Here is a 21,687-nt window from a genome sequence, read left to right on the forward strand (position 1 = left end):
CAGACAGAAAATTTACAATAATATTTATACACACCTGAAAAAAATGTTTCAAAACTTCATTGGAAACAATGTAAAATGACATAAGAATGTGTATAATTTTGGTTTTATCAAAAACTTTTAATCCGTTTGTTGTTTTGATATTGAATTCATTAACTTACATTTCAGGCAAAATCAAGACTAGAGATATGCATCATTATAGCTGCACTGGAACAGTTATTCAAGCTTTGTCTTGTCTTCTATACCGAATAAAATATTTAATATAAGAGAAGTTATGTCCTATCCATGTAGCCTTATTATTGGATGAAATGTCAGTTACTTATAGATTATTTTACCTATGACGACGCTGTCAGTTTCATGCCAATTTCATAAGCAACGCCACCTGCCTCCTGAGTTTCTAGCGATAATATTCCATCTCAAGCGAGAAGTATGCTATGAAAATGGTATGAAAAATTATCACAAAAGAAGATCAAAGGAAAATGCACAAGATAGCGATAATAACACGAATTCAAATTTAAAACTTAAACGGATTAAAAGTATTTGGTAAAACCCAAATTATACACATTATTAAATAATGTCATTTTACATTGTTTTCAAAGTGTTGCAATGCTTTTCCACAGGTGTATACATATACCTGATAATTTTACCCAACTTAAAGACAAACAATTCCTGATGTTGATAGTAAGACTGATTGACTAAGTCGATTGCAGACATTCTTCTGCACAATGACCTTTGTTTGGTATTTAAAATTTGGAAGGTTAACTAAAAATTTCAAAACTTAATGTTATGCTTAAATATTACGATAGCTAAATTTGAAAAAAAAACTTCGTCATAATGATGTGAACGGCGACCTGTATACTTTATATTAAAACTTTCAAGATTTCAACAATAAACGAGAACAAGAGTGCAAACATGCTTTTGCAGTACTAGAATGACGATGAAATAAAATCACATTTTCGGTAAATACAATTACTAAAACTGCTGTAAATAGATTTAAAAGGATTTTTCTCAACACAAGACAGATTCAGCAAAGAGGATTTTATTAAAACTAAAATTTAAGGATACAAAGCCACCATTGTGCTTAAAAAAAAAAAAGGATTTTTTTGGGAAAATTGTTCAGACGTATATAGTTATATATATGTATTGTGAAGCCCAGGTGGTCGAGTGGTCTAGCGCGCCGGTTCAGACGAACTTATAAATATAGTTATTTCTGTGACTGAATCTTACATTAATTTGAAAGATCCTTTACTATATATATTTCAGCTGATCTGTAACTATTCCATCTTCATGCCTTATAAATCATTACATATATACATTGCAAATTGAAAAAAATGGTTTTGTATCGTAGCTTCTATATATGAAAAGGTAACAGTAGTATATCGCTGTTTTATAAAATATGTTTATGTGAACTTTGAGTGAAACTTCTACTTTAAATATAAGTAAACTGATATGACGAAAGGTTTATCAAATATGGTAATCCTATAATTAAACACTGTTTTTTTTAAGAGGGGGAATATATTTTGTGATACAATTGAGAAAGGATCTCAAAAGGGCATGTTAGCTTGTGGTTTCGGCATACTTGTTTATTTCGAATTTACTTGGCCCGCCATGCTCTTCATCTTCGTAATGTATGTTGCCTTGTACACATTTTTTATTCGAGCGTCACTGATGTGTCTTTTGTATGCAAAACGAGCGTTTTGTGCAAATACAAAATTTTAATTCTCGTACTAGTATCAATGATGAGTTTATTGAAGTATTCAATGAAATGTGAAATATTGATTACATCACATTGTCATTATATATGTAAATAAAGGCAATAGTAGTATATACCGTTGTCAATAGTACTAAATCATTTTAAATGAATTCGACTCACAAACAAAAACCTAGGGACACCCCCGGCACTAAGAAGAAACAAAACGAACATCAAAAACACTAAACTGCTTTAAAAAACGAATGCCAACACACAGAGAGACAGACTATGGGATAGCAACAGCCGTATCATGTTAACGTAAAGTTGAGGAATTTGATACAATGTCTGTCTCTTAGAATGCTTTGTATAAATTCCGTTTAGTATGAACACAAACAAGTATAACAGTGACACTTTTGTCGATGCTTCTTTCTTTTGTAAAACAACAATTAAGCACGATATTTTATAGCAAAGTAACAACTACCTAAAAGTATTTTATTTAAAAAGAGTTGGTTTAAAAAAAATGAAAACGCATAAATCCAGCACGGTCAGAAAGACTGCATTAAAATCATCAGAATATTTTGCGGATTGAATTTGGAACTTTTTAAGTATTATTTGACCTATGTCGTTCGTCGGATATTGAATTATATGCTGAATAAGTTGAATGATGATGTTCGGTCAAAAACTATACGCATGACTAAATCAACTTGACATCCGCGTATTGTCTATAAATGTCCAAGAAATCTGAAATAGAATTTACAAAATGAACGTAATTCAACCGTTATATGCCTTTAGCCAAACATGTTTTTTTTAATCGCTATCATTATATTGTTTCGCCAGCGCGGAAACCCTATTGTATAAAAAGAGATGTCACAGTCGTGGCATTCATGCGCATTTGAAATTTGGTACAAGCAATAGGACTTGACTGACAACTTCAATTCGGCCTTCTAATATCTCAATGTTTTATATATGCAGAAAATACTGTACCCACTTGTGTTTTATCGCTTATTTACAAAACGATCTTTATATTTTAATTACTGATAGAATCTGTTCCATGGAAAACAGAGACCACATATTAAGTCTTCTATCGGCTCCTACAATTTTACTTAACACCTTTATTGCAGTCACTACCAGGTCTTGCAGAAATTCACTTCAGTCTCTGTTTTAGTTAAGACTCAAATAAGAATACTTTGTCCCTATCTTCCAAAACAAATTCATTGTGAAGCTTGAGTGCAGTTTTGACTAAAACATGATCTTTCAATGGTTTCTAGAGACATTTTGTTGTATTTTGAAAATAATTTGCCTAAAGCAAACTAAGTTATATTTGATTCATTTTAATCTTAACTCTTTATTCCTTCTTTTCACTTTTTATATTGATTCATATCAGAAAGATGAAACACATCCTCTGAAATCAATTTTGATACAACCTTTTATATTTCATTGCAGTCATATTCCATATGAAAACTATTTTCTTCTATGAATAAACATGGCAATGAGTCCTAAATGTTTGAAACGATTGTAATGTATGCGATATACAGTTATAATGTTACATTACAAACGATGGCTAAATGCTTCTTTAAATGTAAATATGAGGTCTTATCTTTTATGAGTTTGAAATCATCAACAAAACTCGCATATCAATAATGTGGTCATTTTTTTTTTTATAAATTTCTGGTTTACAAAACTTTGATATTTTCGAAAAACTAAGGATTTTCTTATTCCAGGCATAGATTACCTTATCTGTATTTGGCACAACTTTTTGGAATTTAATTCCTCAATAGTCTTCAACTTCGTAACTTTTTGGCTTTATACCTATTTTGATATGAGCGTCACTTACTCGCATTATCCCCTTAGAATAAAACATTCGTTAAGACTAAGAATGTTTAATGTTTTAAGTCAACTGAATGACATAACAACTTATCGTTATCCTACATATCCAGAGATAAGATCGAGTAGGTAATGTACAAACAGATTCAAGTGATTCTCCACGTGAAAAACACTTGCGAGCGAGAGTCTCCGATTAAAAGTAATACTATTAGTTAGACACTATCTTGACAAAATCAAAGATGAATATTGCCTCTCACTCACTTATGAGATTAGGTCAGCCGAATTTTGTTGACAATAAAGCTCAGGTGATCAATGTATGAGGTAAAAAAGCCTTAATATTTCAAAAATTCAAAGTTTTGTAAACTGTTAAGTTATAAATATGACAATATTAATGATAACTCATGTAAACACAGAAGTGCGTACGTCTGAACTAGTGTGCAACAAAGCCTTGGATTTAAATGAACGTACCACTGTCATTGCCAAAACAGATAAATAAAAGACTATACAAAATCATTATTCCATTGGAAAATGTATGAGTACCACACTATAGATAGATACTTTTATTTTAATACAAAAGATATGAACTAAACTCTTATAAACAAGAATATCTGGGCGCATAAAAGATCTCAACAACAGGTTGATAAAATAATGTTAATTAGACAATAATCGCCTCTATTCGCTTCCTAACAGCTTTAGAAGAATTGTCGGTATTCCATTTTTAACGGAATATCTTTTAATTAGGTATTGTGCTCCTGCTGGGTATACCCGTTCTTTCTCTGTGTAACATGCAAAGTTTTCGATGTTGAGGGGTTGCAACTGTGAATCAGAGGAGTTGTCAATAACAAAATGTACTTCAATATTGCCACTTGGTGCACAGGATGGGAAAATCTGAGCACATTGTTGTTTGACAGAGGACGATACAAAAGACAACCACGTAAATTTCTTTCCTGGTTGGTACTTTGCGAGATCTCGAGCAGATATTTTCATTTTGCGATATGTTTTCGTTTTTTCTCTTACCAAATCTCTCCAACAAAACAAAAGGAGATGGAACATAAGCATATAAGGTCCGAGTGCTAGATCATTTCCTGTAGGTTTAAAGCCCGTTTCTCGCTGTCGCCTCAAAGCTGTGTTTAGATAAGTATACAATTGGGTATCTTCGTCGGTGTAAACTCTAACAATAGTTTTGTAAAAGTCAAATCTATTTGAACACTGACTAACAACATCGCTTGCTTCCTTACATGCTGGGTAGAGTGACTGTGCAACTTTATCTCTAACGGCAACCCAGTTTTTACCTGTATTCACATGCTTGAAAACATCATTCAATAACGATGAAAGAGATTTCGTTTTGTCGACAACATAAGGATGAAAAACGCATTTGTAAGCTGCCAGTGTTAGTCTGAATAGACCATATTCCTCATTGTCGATAGCGCTGTTCCCATCATAGTATGTTTCGATGTCTTCCTCACTTTCAGGAGTGATGTGGTTCTGAATGATCTTTGATGCCTCTAGATATCCAAACAAATCAGCTATTTCCTGTGCTGTATTGGCACTGGTTGGTCCTTTCTCGGAAATGCCTTCCTTTGCTTTTAGTTCTTTGTCACATGCTTGAAACTGAAGGAGAGTTCTGATTGCAGAGAGATTGTTCCACCAAACAGCTTGTTGTAGTAAACCCCATCTTCTATCCTCAGGGACCAGATTTATTAGATATGGTTTTAGTGGTCGACCTGGGGTCCCTAGAATTCGCCAAACGTCTCCCCAATTTCCCATTTTTGCTGCCGCAAACATTCTTTGGATATCAGCATGATCCTGGTCAATACTCCTTGTGGAAGACGATATAATGCCCATTGTCAATAACCTAAAACAATTATACAATAAAACTTAAAAACTGTTAAATACTTGTTTTGAATTGAAAAAAAAAATCCGTAACATTTACTTAACTTAAATCAATATATTTGGGTCGTTTATAAGACCCAAGCGTTTTGATCCAGATGAGGGCGACAGTAGTTAACAGATGTCGAAATATCCAAAATCGGAAAAAGAAACAAATCAAGGTACACCCGCCCATTCCGCACCACCAAATCTTCTGCAATACGATATTTATCCACTCCAGAAAATTCAAATATTTTAAATGCTCAGCGAGCCTCGCGTTTTTAATTTGCAAATTTAATTGCCTCGAGTGGATTAATATCGTATCACACTCGGTACAGTGATAAAATATGATCTATAATACCCACATTTCTCGTCTTAAGCATACAAATTCTTTTTTCTTGAAAATTAGCAAAACACAAAGGTGATCATACACTACTTGTTGATGTTAAAAGTTGCTTACGAGTTTAGATTTAAATATTCGTATTTAGTTGCCATTTATAGCTGTTTATAATACGCCCAGTGGTTATGATAGTTATCAAAAGTACCAGTTTTATAATTTTATACGCCAGACGCGCGTTTCGTCTACATAAGACTCATCAGTGACGTTCATATCAAAATAGTTAAAAAGCAAAATAAATACATAGTTGAAGAGCATTGAGGATCAAAAATTCCTAAAAGTTGTGCCAAATATGGCTAAGGTAATCTACTCCTGGGGTAAAAAAATGCTTAGTTTTTTGAAAAATTCAAAGTTTTGTAAACAGAAAATTTATAAAAATGACCTTATAATTGATATTCATGTCAACACCGAAGTGCTGACTACTGGACTGGTGATACCATCGGGGACGAAACATCCACCAGCAGTGGCTTCGACCCAGTGGTGTTAATAGTTATTAAAAGTACCAAGATTATAATTTTATACGCCAGACGCGCGTTTCGTCTGAGTCATGTTAGCATGATCAACATATATTTTTCTTATATCGGTTAATTCATATTAGTAACTAGTACTGTGCATTTTTTAATATTTGATAGATCTCAAGTCCTATGGAATTCGTTTGTACAGATGAACTACGAAATTAAGTGTTAAACACATTAAAATGTTTCTATAAGTTCATATGCAAACTTTGGCAAAGGAATGAAATCAAATATCCCGAAAAATTCAAGTTTTCATAAATCAACGAAAATTGGTACCTACGTGAAAAATGAAACCACAGTACAACAAAATGTCATTAATACTTCAGATATCTATTTGCTTGTTGCATATGTTTGGATTAGTATCAATAATTAATGAGTTTCTGTACAATATGATTTTTACGTCCTATTTAATTCAATACTGCATTATTCATCATGTACATGTTGTATATTGATTTTCTATTGATGTTTTCAAATTATCTACTGTTCCATAACGGTGTTCCTGATTACCTGATGTTGTTGAATAATATCGTTTACTAAAAATTAAGGCATTATGGAAAACTAACTTTCCGTAAATTATCATAGATGTGAGAGTGATGTGGTCTTTGAAAAATCCAAATACAATTTTCAGAAAATATATATTGTCAATTTAACCTATGTGGTAGTTATGGTAGTTTAAATGAAAATCAACAATGATTAATGTTATACTTTTTTTTATCTACCCATGCAAATAGTTCGTGTATGTCCTATCATTTTAATTGATTGCCGATATTCATATCAAATAGAATTATATAAAATTGCACAACTGGATTTTTCAAAAGCCGAGCATCAGCATAAGGAATAAATTAATTACACTAAAGGAATTATTTAGCCGTTTTAATAATATAAACATCATAAATTTCGTAATGAGTTAACCAATCAACCGTTATTAACGCATCAAATGTATATAAAAAGAAAGAAGAAAAAAACATCCAAAGGGCAGAAAAATTAATCAACAGTAATTTTTTCTCTCCGGTTTTCAAGTTTTTTTAGATCCTGTTTTGCATTTCAGTTTAGGTGTAATACCACCATTGATTTTCCCCTATTAGTCTTTGTTAAATTTGCACTTTTAAAAAAATCGTGCAGAATTTATCTTTGTTTCAAATAAAGAAATACTTGGCATGAGTAAAGTTTTATCCTGTCCAGTTCTATAGAAAAAGTTTCACATAACAGTTCATTGTATATAAGAAAATAACCATCATTGGAAGTTAACCAATCAAATTTCTCCCCTTATTCTATCTGTGTACAAGATTTAGTAACCATGTAACCTCAAGATTACAAAATTTTCTATAGAAATCACAAATAAAAAATAATGGTGTTTTGAAATACCCAAGACATATGTTTATGACACAGAAATAGTTTTACTGCAATAAAATGTAGGATTAATTACCTACAACGGTCAAATTCAAGGGAATATTTTTTTAGACCTACTTTCGTATGCAACCGGATGTGACGTACCATGATTTGGTGGTATTACACCTAAAGAAGACCTTTTTGTTCAATAAACTGAATGTGATTTTTTCCCTTTGTACTACTGGTTATTTCAAGCATTTCTGTCAAGTTTTGTCATAATCAGTTCAATAGTTTGAGAAAAATCTAGTATATTGAAAGACGACATCTACAGCGATTCGAGCAAAATTTCTTCGACAAATCCAAACCAAGCCGCATCAAGATAGAATAGAGTGTGGACCAATAAATGATCAAATATCTATCTTATCTGCCTACAAACAGTTGAAAATGATACACAAGATGATTTTAGGAAGATAAAATGCCACTAATAAACCTCTTTGTCTTCTTTATAAGGTCTCTTTGGGTCAATTTATACCTCTCATTTCCTCAAAATTTCTTCTTTCAAGGCCAATAAATAAAAATATTGGGGTAACTTTCACTCATTTATGGTAGAAATGTTATAAGAAATGAGTTATTGAAGCATTTTAGCAGAATGAACAATTCATATAAAAGTTTACTGTCCTCAAGGAGGTTTCAATAAGTCCTGACGTAAAAAATAAATTTACGCCGCGTTCCAAAGAGGGACATAAAAGGCTTCTCTTTTAGTGAATAACTTGTCGTTACAACATTAAAAATAATTTCATCTACTTATAACTATATATCTATTTAAGTATTACCTAAGAAGATGTTATATCATAGCAAAATATAAGAAATAAGAAGAAAAAGCCCACCCCCCTCCAAAAATATATATATATGCACTTAGTATGGCTTGTTCTGTCAACTGAATATTCAAGGTACAGTCCTATTTCAAGATAATTTTCTAATAAAATGTGTTTTGGAGACTCAATCCACTCAGAATATTTCATTTTTTGTATTATTTCACTTAAATAGCAAGAAATTTAAACACATAAGATTACTCACAAGGCCATAGGTGCATGTACAGCTTCCCATATTAGGTGTAATACCACCATTGATTTTCCCTTATTAGTCTTTGTTAAATTTGCACTTTTCAAAAAATTGTGCAGAATTTATCTTTGCTTCAAATAAAGTTTTATCCTGTCCAGTTCTATAGAAAAAGTTTCACATAACATTTCATTGCATATACGAAAATAACCATCATTGGAAGTTAACCAATCAAATCTCTCCCCTTATTCTATCTGTGTACAAGATTTAGTAACCATGTAACCTCAAGATAACAAAATTTTCTATAGAAATCACAATATATTCCTAACTTTGTAAAGGCATTTTTAAATGTGGGAAATGGTGGATTGAACTTGGTTTTGTCGCGCGTAACCTCTCACTTGCATGACAGTCACATCAAATTCCAATATATTTGTAACGATGCTTGAACAAAACAGACATAATTGATAAAATTGCCAAAATAGAGATACATTAATCAACATCGTGTCTCAAAAATAAAAAAAAAGAATATATTGTTTCGTTTCCTTTCGGAGACCTTGTTTATGACTGCTCCCAAATGTTATATTGCTGGCGTTTGCCGTATAAACTGTTCTCCAAGTAGACTGATTATTGATTGGTATTTTTTTGCATGGTCAATGATTCTTTTTAAAGGCTTGTCAAAAAGGTTCAGTTGGCATAAAAAAAGAGGGAAGAAAGATACCAAAGGGACAGTCAAACTCATAAATCGAAAATAAACCGACAACACAATGGCCAAAAAAAAAAAAAAAAAAAGACAAACAATAGTACACATGACACAACATGGAAAACTAAAGAACAAACAACACGAACCCCACCAAAAACTAGGAGTGATCTCATGTGCTCTGGAAGGGTTAGCAGATCTTGCTCCATATGTGGCACCCGTCGTGTTGTTTATCATGTTTATGTGATAACAAATCCGGTACATAGTCTAATTCGGTAGGTCACATTTATGAAAGGGGAGGGGATTGTAGTTACGACGTACGGAACATATCCGATATCATTTGTGAAACGGTTATTCCATAACGGTCAACACACAAGTGATGGCGTCCGTAAATTTACAGTGTAAGCAGGGATGATTTCAACTTCACCATTTGGAACTCTTGGTTTAATAGCTTCCTTGTGAGCAGCAACCCTCTATCAAGAAAATCATGATAAGATTTGCAAGCACGTGAATATCGTATCAATTCGGAGATATATACCCCGTATGTAGGTGCTGCTAGAATGTTGCTACGTAGAAATGGAAAGTTCGCAATGGAAAGCTGAAATCATCTTTTTTGTCGTAAAATTATGTTTTCAACCGACCCTTTTTGTCATTTTGTATATATATTTATTGGCTCTAGGTTATTTTTTCACTTAAAAAGTGACAATTGCTTCCGACATGCTCCATGTATATTATGTATACTCTACAGAATTTCCCAGACACCATTTGTAAGTTGGATTAAAACTGATTACACAAATTCATTGGATAAAATATCACACTAGTCTTTGACATAAAATCGTCCAAAATTTATTTACATAGTATATGTCAATTTTTATGGAATAACACCCCTTCCCAGATTTAAAAATCCTTGCATATCCCAATAGTTATCATATCATTACTTTAATTTTTGCTTGATGTCAGTCAATATTAGACAATTTGTATCAATTAAACATATCTTTCTATCTTAAATCGTGACAAATGAAAACATATCAAACAGCTAAAGGGAAATAACTGTAACACAAACAGAACAAATATAATTTAATTTTAGTTCTTGCATTTGTAATCGAAGTTAGTCTCATATGAACTACCTACCTTTAATCGCACTTCTGTGTCGATACATTGAGTAATAATTGCTTGTGAACATTCATGCATCTTTTATACTGACATGGAAAAGAAAACATATATTTCGTAAAATACGATTTATTGAAAATACATTCACAGAAAATTTAACGCATCGACTTTTTAGCTATAAATAGATTTAAATGTCAGTATAATTACCTCGCATCAATAACAAATAACAAATCGAACTACTAGTATATTTAAATAGAAAACAAGGGAAGTTTCCTCTACAATAAACGCTTGAAAATTGACTATGAATAAGAAGGATACATATAAGTACATATGGTATGATTGCCAAAGAGACAACTATCAACCAAAGATCAAATGAAGTGTATGCAAGCACCAGGTGGAAATGAATACAGCAGACATTAACAAACGACTAATACTGTACGATCCAGACATGGGAGAGGCATATGAAGACTTTGGTGGGGTAAACATTATATATAGCGAACAACATAACAATACACTACATAAAACAATAAACAAAAGCACAGTTAACACAAACCAGTCGTGGAATTGCCTGCCGTTGACATATATTTGTAAATTTAAGATATTCTTATAAGGGTGTTTTTACTAAGCTGCTGATACAATTCTACATAACAAAATAAACAAGCAAAACATTAGCATGTTTAAGCACAATTTATGTTATGATTTGTTTTTTTGTTTTCACTGCTTTTCAACTTTGACCGAGTTGTGAAATGTTGTGAAAAATACAACACTTGAACAGCACCTTATAAGGAACATTCATTCCATTTTGGTTTCATTCCATTTAAAGAAAAGTGGATAAAAGCATAAAAAGGGTGCAAAATGTGTTGTTTTAATAGTCTATGTCTAACGTCCGTACGAAGCAAGTGAAATATGAAGTTGTATGCACTCAAAAATTGTATTCCTTTTATGCACCGAATCTATATCAACAGCACTTATTACTGGTTGTTTAAACTTTTCTGTTTCATAAAATACCTTTATTTCTGTAGGATGTCTGGTGGTAAAAATATTGGCATTTTAAGACTGAAATTTCATGCAGGTTTTAAACAGTAAATTGAAAAAACTTTGCATCAGACCATATTGTCTACATATATAGTTAAAAGCAACAGTTTTGTTACATCCAGGCATCATATTTGATCATATCTCAGCAAGGATCTTAGCAAAAAGAATCATATTTCCATCTTCAATATCATTTATACGCAATTTAATATGCAAACATATGGAAAGGCCCAAATTGACAACTTGTTATTTTAAGCTTGACATTGCGTAAGACCATGTAAAACTCATGTGTTATGCTATTTGAAACTTATATTTACATGAAAAGAACATTTATGATATGTGATATGTTTTGTTTTCACTTAACAACCTCAGAAAATTGTTGTAAGTGGAAAATATTACATTTCATATAAGTGCAATTTTGTGTTTTTTTGGGATTTTTGAAGCCAACATTTGAAAATTGAAATTGTTCTATTTCAAGGTCACAATTCTGCAACTAACATTGAGATATAAAAAATGCTACATTTTCTATAATATATATCACATGGCTTTGACACTTTGTAAACTGACTCCTAATACACTAAGCTTAAATCATGTCAAGTTTTATTGGAAGTGGTCAAGTTTTTTGTCCCCTATTAGGCCCAAGACCACAATTAATGACCCCGCTTTTCGTTGTTCACGAATATAGTTCCCTTTTATTATAGTGTATTTTTCTTTATTTTTTTTCTAGCCCTTTCTCATTCATTTCTTAGCTTTTCTGGGGTGTAAATGTAAGAAGAGAGATGAAATAAACTTTTCGATGTTTTATTTTAACTGATTTTAATAAGGAAAAAGTGATTATGCCAGGTGCAAAAAGGTTATATTTACACTTTTCGGAACATTGTTTGACTTGCCTATATGGGTATGGATGTGTATTGGCCAAATTTGTATGATGTAATGATGCAATTTTTATGGTAAATTGCATATATATTTGTACTTGTACTGTACATTACACACACAAAAATTAGACAAAAAGAATAGGCAATTTTTTTTTAATGGGACAAAACGTTATTAAGAAATGATAAAGGAATTAATTGTGGTCTCGGGCCATATAGCGGAAAGTAGAGTTAAAAGATATTGCTAGCTTCTTATCTTTCTTCTTGAAAAGTTCCGGTATGAAGTCAGCCTCATAATAATAAAGAAACAAGTCGGCAAGAAGAGGGGCACAATTCAATCTCATTGGAATGCCGATAGTCCGAACGTAACAATTATGTCGTCAATCAAGTAATCAAGCATCTGGATAACGTCAGTTTCAGAGAATACTTTGTTTGAATCAGAGTGATCCTTTACAAATTATGATTTATCCCTTCCTAAGACAAGATACTTTTATCTTCGTCGGCCATTCTTTTGCTGAAACAAAGCAATACCAACTCGTTCAATATGTCTTTTACTAGTAATTTGGAATGTGGAATACTTGTATAAAGTGTAGAAAAGTGAATTTTTTTAATACTATCACAAGATGAAATAGAGTTAGATTGTATGTATCTAAAAGATCTTTGGGATTTTTAAGTATCCACATCTGATCCATGCCACCTCTAGAATAGGCAGTTTCACAATAACTTTGAAGCCCGTCTTTGATAAAAGAGATGTTAATAATTTAGAAAGAGGTTTCGTGGAGCACTTGGAAGACCCAGCAATATATAGTTGAGTGTAAGGACTCTTATGCAGTTTAGGTATCCAATACAGGGATGGAAGATCAAGTTCATTATCTATGGTTGAAATTCAAAAGTGACATAGAACCGACCTATGATTATCCAGGATTTCTTTTTGGTAAATGTCACGAGGAAATATGTTGGTTTTTCAATTGAATTGTCAAGACCTAAGTCGTTTAGCAGTTTATGTAATGAGTTTTACACACAAAAGCGATGTTGTTTGGGGTTTTATCTGCGGGGACTACAACATATTTATCATGAAGGTAGGATAAGTGTCTTGCAACATTAGGTTCTTTAAAGATTGAGATAGCATGGGAATTGATAGACCTGTTCAGTTTCCTAATTCTGATTTGTATCAATGACCTCACTTCCTTATTCCATTCCGAAAGAGTGGTTATGTCTTCCTTCTCATGCATAGCCGTCCATTGCCTGGCATTATCTTCGACTGAATCCATCAAAATTTTAAAGTTGTATTTTCCATTGATGGATTTCGGCTCACGATATATTGGACCTTTCGATAACACATTTCGTGTTATTATCAATGTTGAAGTAACCGGTAATAACGTGGCAAACCGGATAAAATGTAAATTGGGAACTAGCACAAGTGCAATCAGGGGGTTTAAACTTGAAGTCGTCAATACTGAGATCCTGAAAAAACGTGTTTGTAATTGAAAATTTTAGTTTCAATAGGTTTGGTATAGGTATAAGAAATGATTGGTACAGACTTGTCTTTGAAATAAGGAGGTATTTTCGATTGAACTATTTATGATGAAGGATATTGCCTCAGTTGACGCCATCGAGAACTTTGTTGGTAAAAGAAAGATTAAGGAAAGATCATTTTCTTTTTCATCTTTTCCAATGCGGACTGGCTTGAAAAGTCTGTGACTTGCAATTTTAAAAATTATAGCTGTAAGTTGGTATTGGTTTAAATGAGGGTTTATAACATTGGTTTTCAAACATAAATTGAAAAAAGAATGAAGTTTTGAAAGGGGTAACAAATAAAGTTTCGTGCGAATGTGATGAATACCTAACGATTTTGTATAAATGGCAGTAATTCATTAATACAGACATCATGCAGAGTAGGTGATGTATAATGACGATGACCATGACTGCGTCTATGTCGAGGAGTAGAGTTGAAAATATTCATCACATTCACCGAGCTACACGAAGGGCTAGATAGAATACCTATACCATCAATGTTGTCATTGCAACCATATGGTGTCGCAGTTCCCAATAGTCTTATCCAGTAGTCTTCTTTTTGTCTACGAAGAGTCGTTGCAAGATTATGATTGTTAGAGATTTGGTTTATTTTTTCGATAATGCTTACTGTCATAGACACGATGGAATGTTTGGGCTGATTTAAATGCTGGTAAAGAATGTCGTTATCATTGAGGTTAATGTCTGATCTATGACCGCACATACGTTAGTTTAGCCTTCGTTTCATTTAAAGTGTTCCGAAACACAAAATTAATGTAAAACAAATCAAACGGGAAAACAAAGGTCTAATTAATGTGCCAAAAATTAACGAAAATCATATATAAAACACAGCATCAAACAGCTATCACTAAAATAATGGCTACTGACTTGTGACAGGCACAATTGATTGTCATCAAAGTAACAACACTTAGTCATTACCTCATTAGAAACATTTATGCCATGTTTGGTTTCACTCCATTCCGTGGTTAACTAAAAGAAAACATTCGTCTTTCCCATAGGTTCCTATATTTAACTAATTTTCTGCTACCGGCCATCTTGGACGATTGATTGGCTACAAAGTCATAACACTTGGTCAGCAATCATGCATAAGTAATATGTTATTCATAATTTCATTTCGTAGTTCTCTAAAAGAAGTTCAAAATTAAATGTTAATGATTGTGTTGGATGATAACGACGACAGACAACGGGCCAGTTCATCTAACAACGAGAAAAGACGAAAAGAAAACCTAAACAAGCTTAAAACTAAGCAACACGAACATCACCAAAAATCCCAGTGTGATCTGAGATGCTTGAGAAGGGTTCGAAGATAATTCACCATGTGTTGCACTCATTGTAAATTCATTATCTATTGGCAATAATGGATATATGTCTTAGTATTTATTTCTCTGTATGATATTCAACTAATGTCCCACTGCCTTTATACAAAACTTTGAATTATTCGAAATACTAAGGATTTTCTTACCCCAGGAGTAGATTACCTTAGCCGTATTTGGTACAACTTTTTGGAATTTTGAATCCTCAATGCTCTTCAACTTTGTATTTATTTGGCTTTTTAACTATTTTGATCTGAGCGTCACTGATGAGTCTTATGTAGACGAAACGCCTGTCTGGCGTATAAAATTATAATCCTGGTACTTTTGATAACTATTTACACCACTGGGTCGATGCCACTGCTGGTGGACGTTTCGTCCCCGAGGGTATCACCAGCTCAGTAGTCAGCATTTCGGTGTTGACATGAATATCAATTATATGGTCATTTTTATAAATTTTCTGTTTACAAAACTTTGAATTTTTCGAAATACTAAGGATTTTCTTACCCCAGGAGTAGATCACCTTAGCCGTATTTTTGTACAACTTTTTGGAATTTTGGATCCTCAGTGCTCTTCAACTTTGTATTTATTTGGCTTTTTAACTATTTTGATCTGAGCGTCACTGATGAGTCTTATGTAGACGAAACGCGCGTCTGGCGTTAAAAATATAATCCTGGTACTTTTGATAACTATTTACACCACTGGGTCGATGCCACTGCTGGTGGACGTTTCGTCCCCGAGGGTATCACCAGCCCAGTAGTCAGCATTTCGGTGTTGACATGAATATCAATTATATGGTCATTTTTATAAATTTTCTGTTTACAAAACTTTGAATTTTTCGAAATACTCAGGATTTTCTTACCCCAGGAGTAGATTACCTTAGCCGTATTTGGTACAACTTTTTGGAATTTTGAATCCTCAATGCTCTTCAACTTTGTATTCATTTGGCTTTTTAACTATTTTGATCTGAGCGTCACTGATGAGTCTTATGTAGACGAAACGCGCGTCTGGCGTATAAAATTATAATCCTGGTACTTTTGATATTTATTTACACCACTGGGTCGATGCCACTGCAGGGTGGACGTTTTGTCCCCGAGGGTATCACCAGCCCAGTAGTCAGCATTTCGGTGTTGACATGAATATCAATTATATGGTCATTTTTATAAATTTTCTGTTTACAAAACTTTGAATTTTTCGAAATTCTAAGGATTTTCTTACCCCAGGAGTAGATTACCTTAGCCGTATTTGGTACAACTTTTTGGAATTTTGGATCCTCAATGCTCTTCAACTTTGTATTTATTTGGCTTTTTAACTATTTTGATCTGAGCGTCACTGATGAGTCTTATGTAGACGAAACGCGCGTCTGGCGTATAAAATTATAATCCTGGTACTTTTGATAACTATTTATACATCAAAGCAGAAAGAATTGTGGGTAAACAACTTTTAGCTATTTAAAGTTAAACATAAATGTAGTAGTAAGATACATAAAAGCAACAGTAGTATACCGCTGTTCAAAACTCGTAAATCCATGGACAAAAACAAAATCGGGGTAACAAACTAAAACCGAGGGAAACGCATCAAATATTAGAGGAGAACAACGACACAACACCGAAACGCAACACACACATAAACGGACCAAGCATCAGACAAAATCTCACGAGAATAACAAATATAACATATAAACCAAATACATGAATTTGGGATAAACAAGTACCGTGCCACGTCTTATCTTAATATCTCAAAAATAAGAGAAAACAAACGACACAACATTAAAATGCAACACACACATATGTGATAACAATTTGAAATGCAAGCAAATTTTGAAAAAATGAATAATTACCAGAAAGATTGACGTTGTTATTCTCAATAATAACCAGATAACCACTGCTTGCGAAAAAGAGCATCTGGCCATAGCAGACAAAAAATATTCTTAACCTTTTTGGATTCGAGCGTCACTGGTGAGTCTTTTGTAGACGAAACGCAGGTCTGGCGTATATTGAATTTAGTCCTGGTATCTGTGATGAGTTTATTCCCATTGCCGGTTTCGTCTCAGATGGTCTCACCAGCCCAGTAGTCATCACTTCGGTGTTTAAATGAATATCAATTATATGGTCATTTAAAAAAAAAACAAACTTTTAAAGTAATAAGCATTCGAAAAACTAAGGATTTTCTTATCCCAGGCATAGATTTCCTTAACCGTATTTGACACAACCTTTGTAAATGTTGGGTCCTCAATGCTTTTCATCTTTAAACTTGTTTGTCTTTGTAACTTTTTTAATCTGAACGTCACTGATCAGTCTTACGTAGACGAAACGAGCATCATGGCGTTTCAACATTATAAGATTGGTACTTTTGAAGAAATGTAATCACCGGATCCTTATGTATGTTAAAGTATACATTACAATTGTATGATTAAAAACGCCCAGTAAGGTCTATAACGTTTACATATAACTAATCAATACATGACATTTTTCAACTTAAAGATAAAAGTTTATTTTATTGCAAAATTACACACATCACATATTATCAAGCTTCAAACAGCATATATGTTACACTTATCAAAAGGTAAACATACCAAGTTCGCGTAATATAGATAAAAGGACAAAACTAATTTCGTGTTGGTATTCGATATTTTGAATTCGAGCAATATGCTGGTGATTTATTTTATTTTTTTCACTACCGTTAAAGGTTTCCTTTTGATCGACCAACAAAGTAATGGAGGTCAGAATTTACCAGCTAACCAGTACATGACATTGTCGAAGTTTTATGAGGAGGAGAAACGGCTGCAGCAGAAAATGGAAAATCTACAATTGGACACGTTTACACTTAGACATGACACGGACAATTCATTTGTTTTGCTTACCGCTCAGCTGCAGCAGAAACTGGAACTGCTTGATACCAAATTATCGGATATTGCTAAAATCAATGAATCTTTACAGGATGTTCTAAAAATAGAAGACAAATAAAAAAGTCTGGAGCTAAGTTACAATAATTTGAAAAACGAAAACACTATATTGCAGAACAAATACAATCAGGTGGTAACTGAACTCCAGTTAGTTACGAACAAAACGAAACAACTCGATAATCAGTTAGTGTTGCAATCAGGATTATATAATGTTGTTTTGACAAAGTTGTCCATTCAACGGAAAGAATCAGCAGACTTAAGGTATGAGTCAGTTTTGGTTAGCCAAGAAATTTCAAACTTAAAACAGTTAAGTAGCATACAGCCACTTCAGGAAATCAAATCATTACAACACAAGGTAGAAACAATCTCAGCAATGACAAATTCATTAAGTATGACTGAACGTGCACGTAGTGAAGATTTTCTGGCGTTATACAACATGACTACAAGCTCGATGAATGATCTTCAAGTTAGCACCCAAAGAAAAATGAAGCAACTAGAAAATGATTATAACACGTCCGTTACAACTATAGATCATCGCATAGATAATTTTATAAATGAAACAAGAGTGTCACAAAATAACATAGCGGCAGAGGTGAGCTATATTCACAAGAATCAAAGTGATTTTGCAATGAACTTGGAGGAAACTGAAAGCGAAGCAATTTAACGTTTTCTTATTTAAACGATATTGAAAAGAAAAATAAGGAAACTGAAAACCGAAATAACTTAACCTTTTCTCATTTTCAAAAACAGATTGATGACAGCAGAGAACTAGGTAAATATTATATATAAAAAAGTTGGGGCTTCAACTATCACATTACTCTAGGCCTCTATCTAAATATACAGAATCAGATTAAATAAAGGTTAAATAGCAGGTTTTATTTTATATTTGACTTCAGTGCGCTCATACAAATTAATTAACACTTTTTACTGTTAAGGTTTAAATTACCAGTCTTAATATAATTCATGCAAAAGACCTAGTACCAAAACTGAGTTAACATCTTTTTCAAATCGAAAAAAACCTTCTACAACAATTTCGATTTCAAATTTTCTGAATCGTAATAGTGATGGATTTATTTTCTTTTCAAAATGATCACCAGCCTGCTATTAACACCTTGAATGAAGATCGTTACTAAACACTTCAATAGAAAGATACCAATATAATAGGCTGTATTAGGTATATCAACTCATTTAAAATAGGAATTACATATGATGTCTTTCACTCATTTGAATAAACTGAATGTTTGTTGGGGTTTTAACGCCACTTTTTAGCGCAATTTTCGGGCTAATTCGTTGCTGCCAGCTTTTATCAGTGGATGAAGCCGGCGTGTCCTGAGAAAACCAACAACCTTCGATAGGGATACTGAAAACCCTAGTCAATTCAGTTTGGAATCGAGTGCACCCACACGATCGGGATTCGAACGTTCAACTTTAGTGTTTAGTATCTAGTGACAATAGTAACTTATTAGACCATTCGGCCACCGAGGCCCATCTGAATAGATTGAACCAACTTTGATATTAAGTAAGAAATGTTTGCTAATATAGTTAACCTCGATCCATTGGCTACTGTGTTTTATCAATTTCATAATAAATTAAATAGTGATCCAGAACTTTTACCATTGTTTAGAATCTTTATAGTATTTTGTTGTTATCTTAGAATCATATTTTTAACTAGTTTCTTTCAATTTGCTTTACAGAAAAGAAAAAAAAAACAATATCAATAATATTTTACAAATATCATACATTATTACATTTTGTATCAGTTATTTTAGAAACACAAAAGAAATAATAAAAAACCCAAATACAAGTAGAATTGAAATATCTTTTCAGTGACCATCACAGCCCATCTTTCATTCAGTGCAACAGTCGCAGGCATACTCAAGTTTGACGACGTCAGCTAAAGTATTGGCATTAATAACCTCGCATCGTTCAAAAATACTGGAACGTTCATTTGTGAAAAAGAGGGAATATATCTGATTTCTGCGTCGATCATGTGTACTACAAATTATGGCTTTTACTACATTTACCTGAATGGAAGACATATTACTAATACAATGACTGGATTAAACAGTGATTCCCCTACTACAATTCACCAAACCGGTACTATTGTTGTAGCACTGCAGTTACATCATAATGATAACGTTTGGTTATACAATACTGGAAGCTATACTATGAAAGGAGGATTATGGTCTACGTTGACAATTGTAAAAGTGAAATAAGATATATGAATTAAAGATTATGTGCTTATATAAAAATCCGTATCAAGTTCTTAAAATAAAGGGAACAGTAGTATACCGCTGTTCAAAACTCGTAAATCTATGGACAAAAAGCAAAATCGGGGTAACACACTTAAACTGAGGGAAACGCATTAAATATAAGAGAACAACGACACAACATTAAAATGTAACACACACGGAAATGGACAAAGACAAAATCCCATGAGAACAATAAATATAACATCAAAATCAAATACATGAATTTGGGATAGAAAAGTACCGTAACACGTTTTATAGTAATGTGAATTCACACTCAAATATAGGAGAAACAAACGACACAACGGAAACACAACGATAAAATGTAACACACAAAGAAACGAACTATAATATGACAATGGCCATATTCCTGACTTGGTACAGGAAATTTTTAAAGAAAAAATGGTGGCATGCCAAACCTCGCACTTTCATGGCAATGATAACTATAACATTAAAATGACAACATAATATAACAGGACTGCAATTCAAATCAATAGGAGAACATATTAGACAAAGATACACATGAATAATAGCTAACAAAAGACAACAGGTTTGAAATTCAATATGCCAGAAACGCGCCTCGTTCAAAAAAGACTCACCAGTGACGCTCAGATATAGAAGTTCGAAAGTAAAAACAAGTACAAAGTTGTACAGCACTGAGGATCAAAAGTTCAAAAAGGTTGTGCCAAATACGGCTAGGATTTTCTGCCTGAGATAACAACATCCTTATCATTTAAAACAATTTATGCTTTTGCAAACAGCAAATTTGATCAAATGAATATAAAAGATACACATGATAAAACTGAAGTATTAACTAATTACAGAAAACAAAACCCGGATACATTACAAAGACCAACACGAAAAATAGACACACGTGACTTAGTCAAGGCATCGACGCAAAAAGTGAAAGAAAGTGACGTCACAAACGAAGTGTGAAAAGGCACAAAAATAACGTCATATTTGAAATTCTGAAACAGCATAAAAATGACGTCACATTTGAATGAATAAAACTATATCTCAAAAGTAAGATAGAATTAGGACTGATTTAAGATTATATTTGAACTAAATACTGATATTAAATTTAAAAACAATGCACATTTCAACACTTATTAATAGCAAACAGAGGTAGCAATTAACTATATTATATAGCTATGTCCGGTATGTTTTGAATCTAGCTTCAAACGTAAAACATCGGACAGATAACGTTGAACAAAATCAAATCTAATAAATGAAGGCGGTAATTAATTTTCTTCACCATAACATATGAATATAATAGAAAAGACATCAACACATTTGACT

At 32.7% G+C, this 21,687-nt stretch overlaps 1 protein-coding gene across 1 annotated transcript; it reads right to left on the bottom strand.

Moving 5' to 3' along the window:
• Window positions 1-4,032: 4,032 nt before the first annotated feature.
• Window positions 4,033-10,627, bottom strand: LOC134682010 (uncharacterized). The gene is made up of 2 exons (XM_063541617.1): window positions 10,509-10,627; window positions 4,033-5,366 (listed from the first exon to the last, which is right to left on the bottom strand). Exon 2 carries the CDS (start codon window positions 5,354-5,356, stop codon window positions 4,184-4,186), a length of 1,173 nt encoding a protein of 390 aa, XP_063397687.1. The 5' UTR covers window positions 5,357-5,366; window positions 10,509-10,627; the 3' UTR covers window positions 4,033-4,183.
• Window positions 10,628-21,687: the final 11,060 nt, after the last annotated feature.

This window comes from Mytilus trossulus, chromosome 8 (genome assembly GCF_036588685.1).
Source record: "Mytilus trossulus isolate FHL-02 chromosome 8, PNRI_Mtr1.1.1.hap1, whole genome shotgun sequence".
Classification (NCBI taxonomy): Eukaryota; Metazoa; Mollusca; class Bivalvia; order Mytilida; family Mytilidae; genus Mytilus; species Mytilus trossulus.

What these genes read in the sequence shown, in the direction of transcription:
- LOC134682010 (XM_063541617.1), bottom strand. Translation starts at nt 5,356, where the DNA reads ATGGGCATTATATCGTCTTCCACAAGGAGTATTGACCAGGATCATGCT.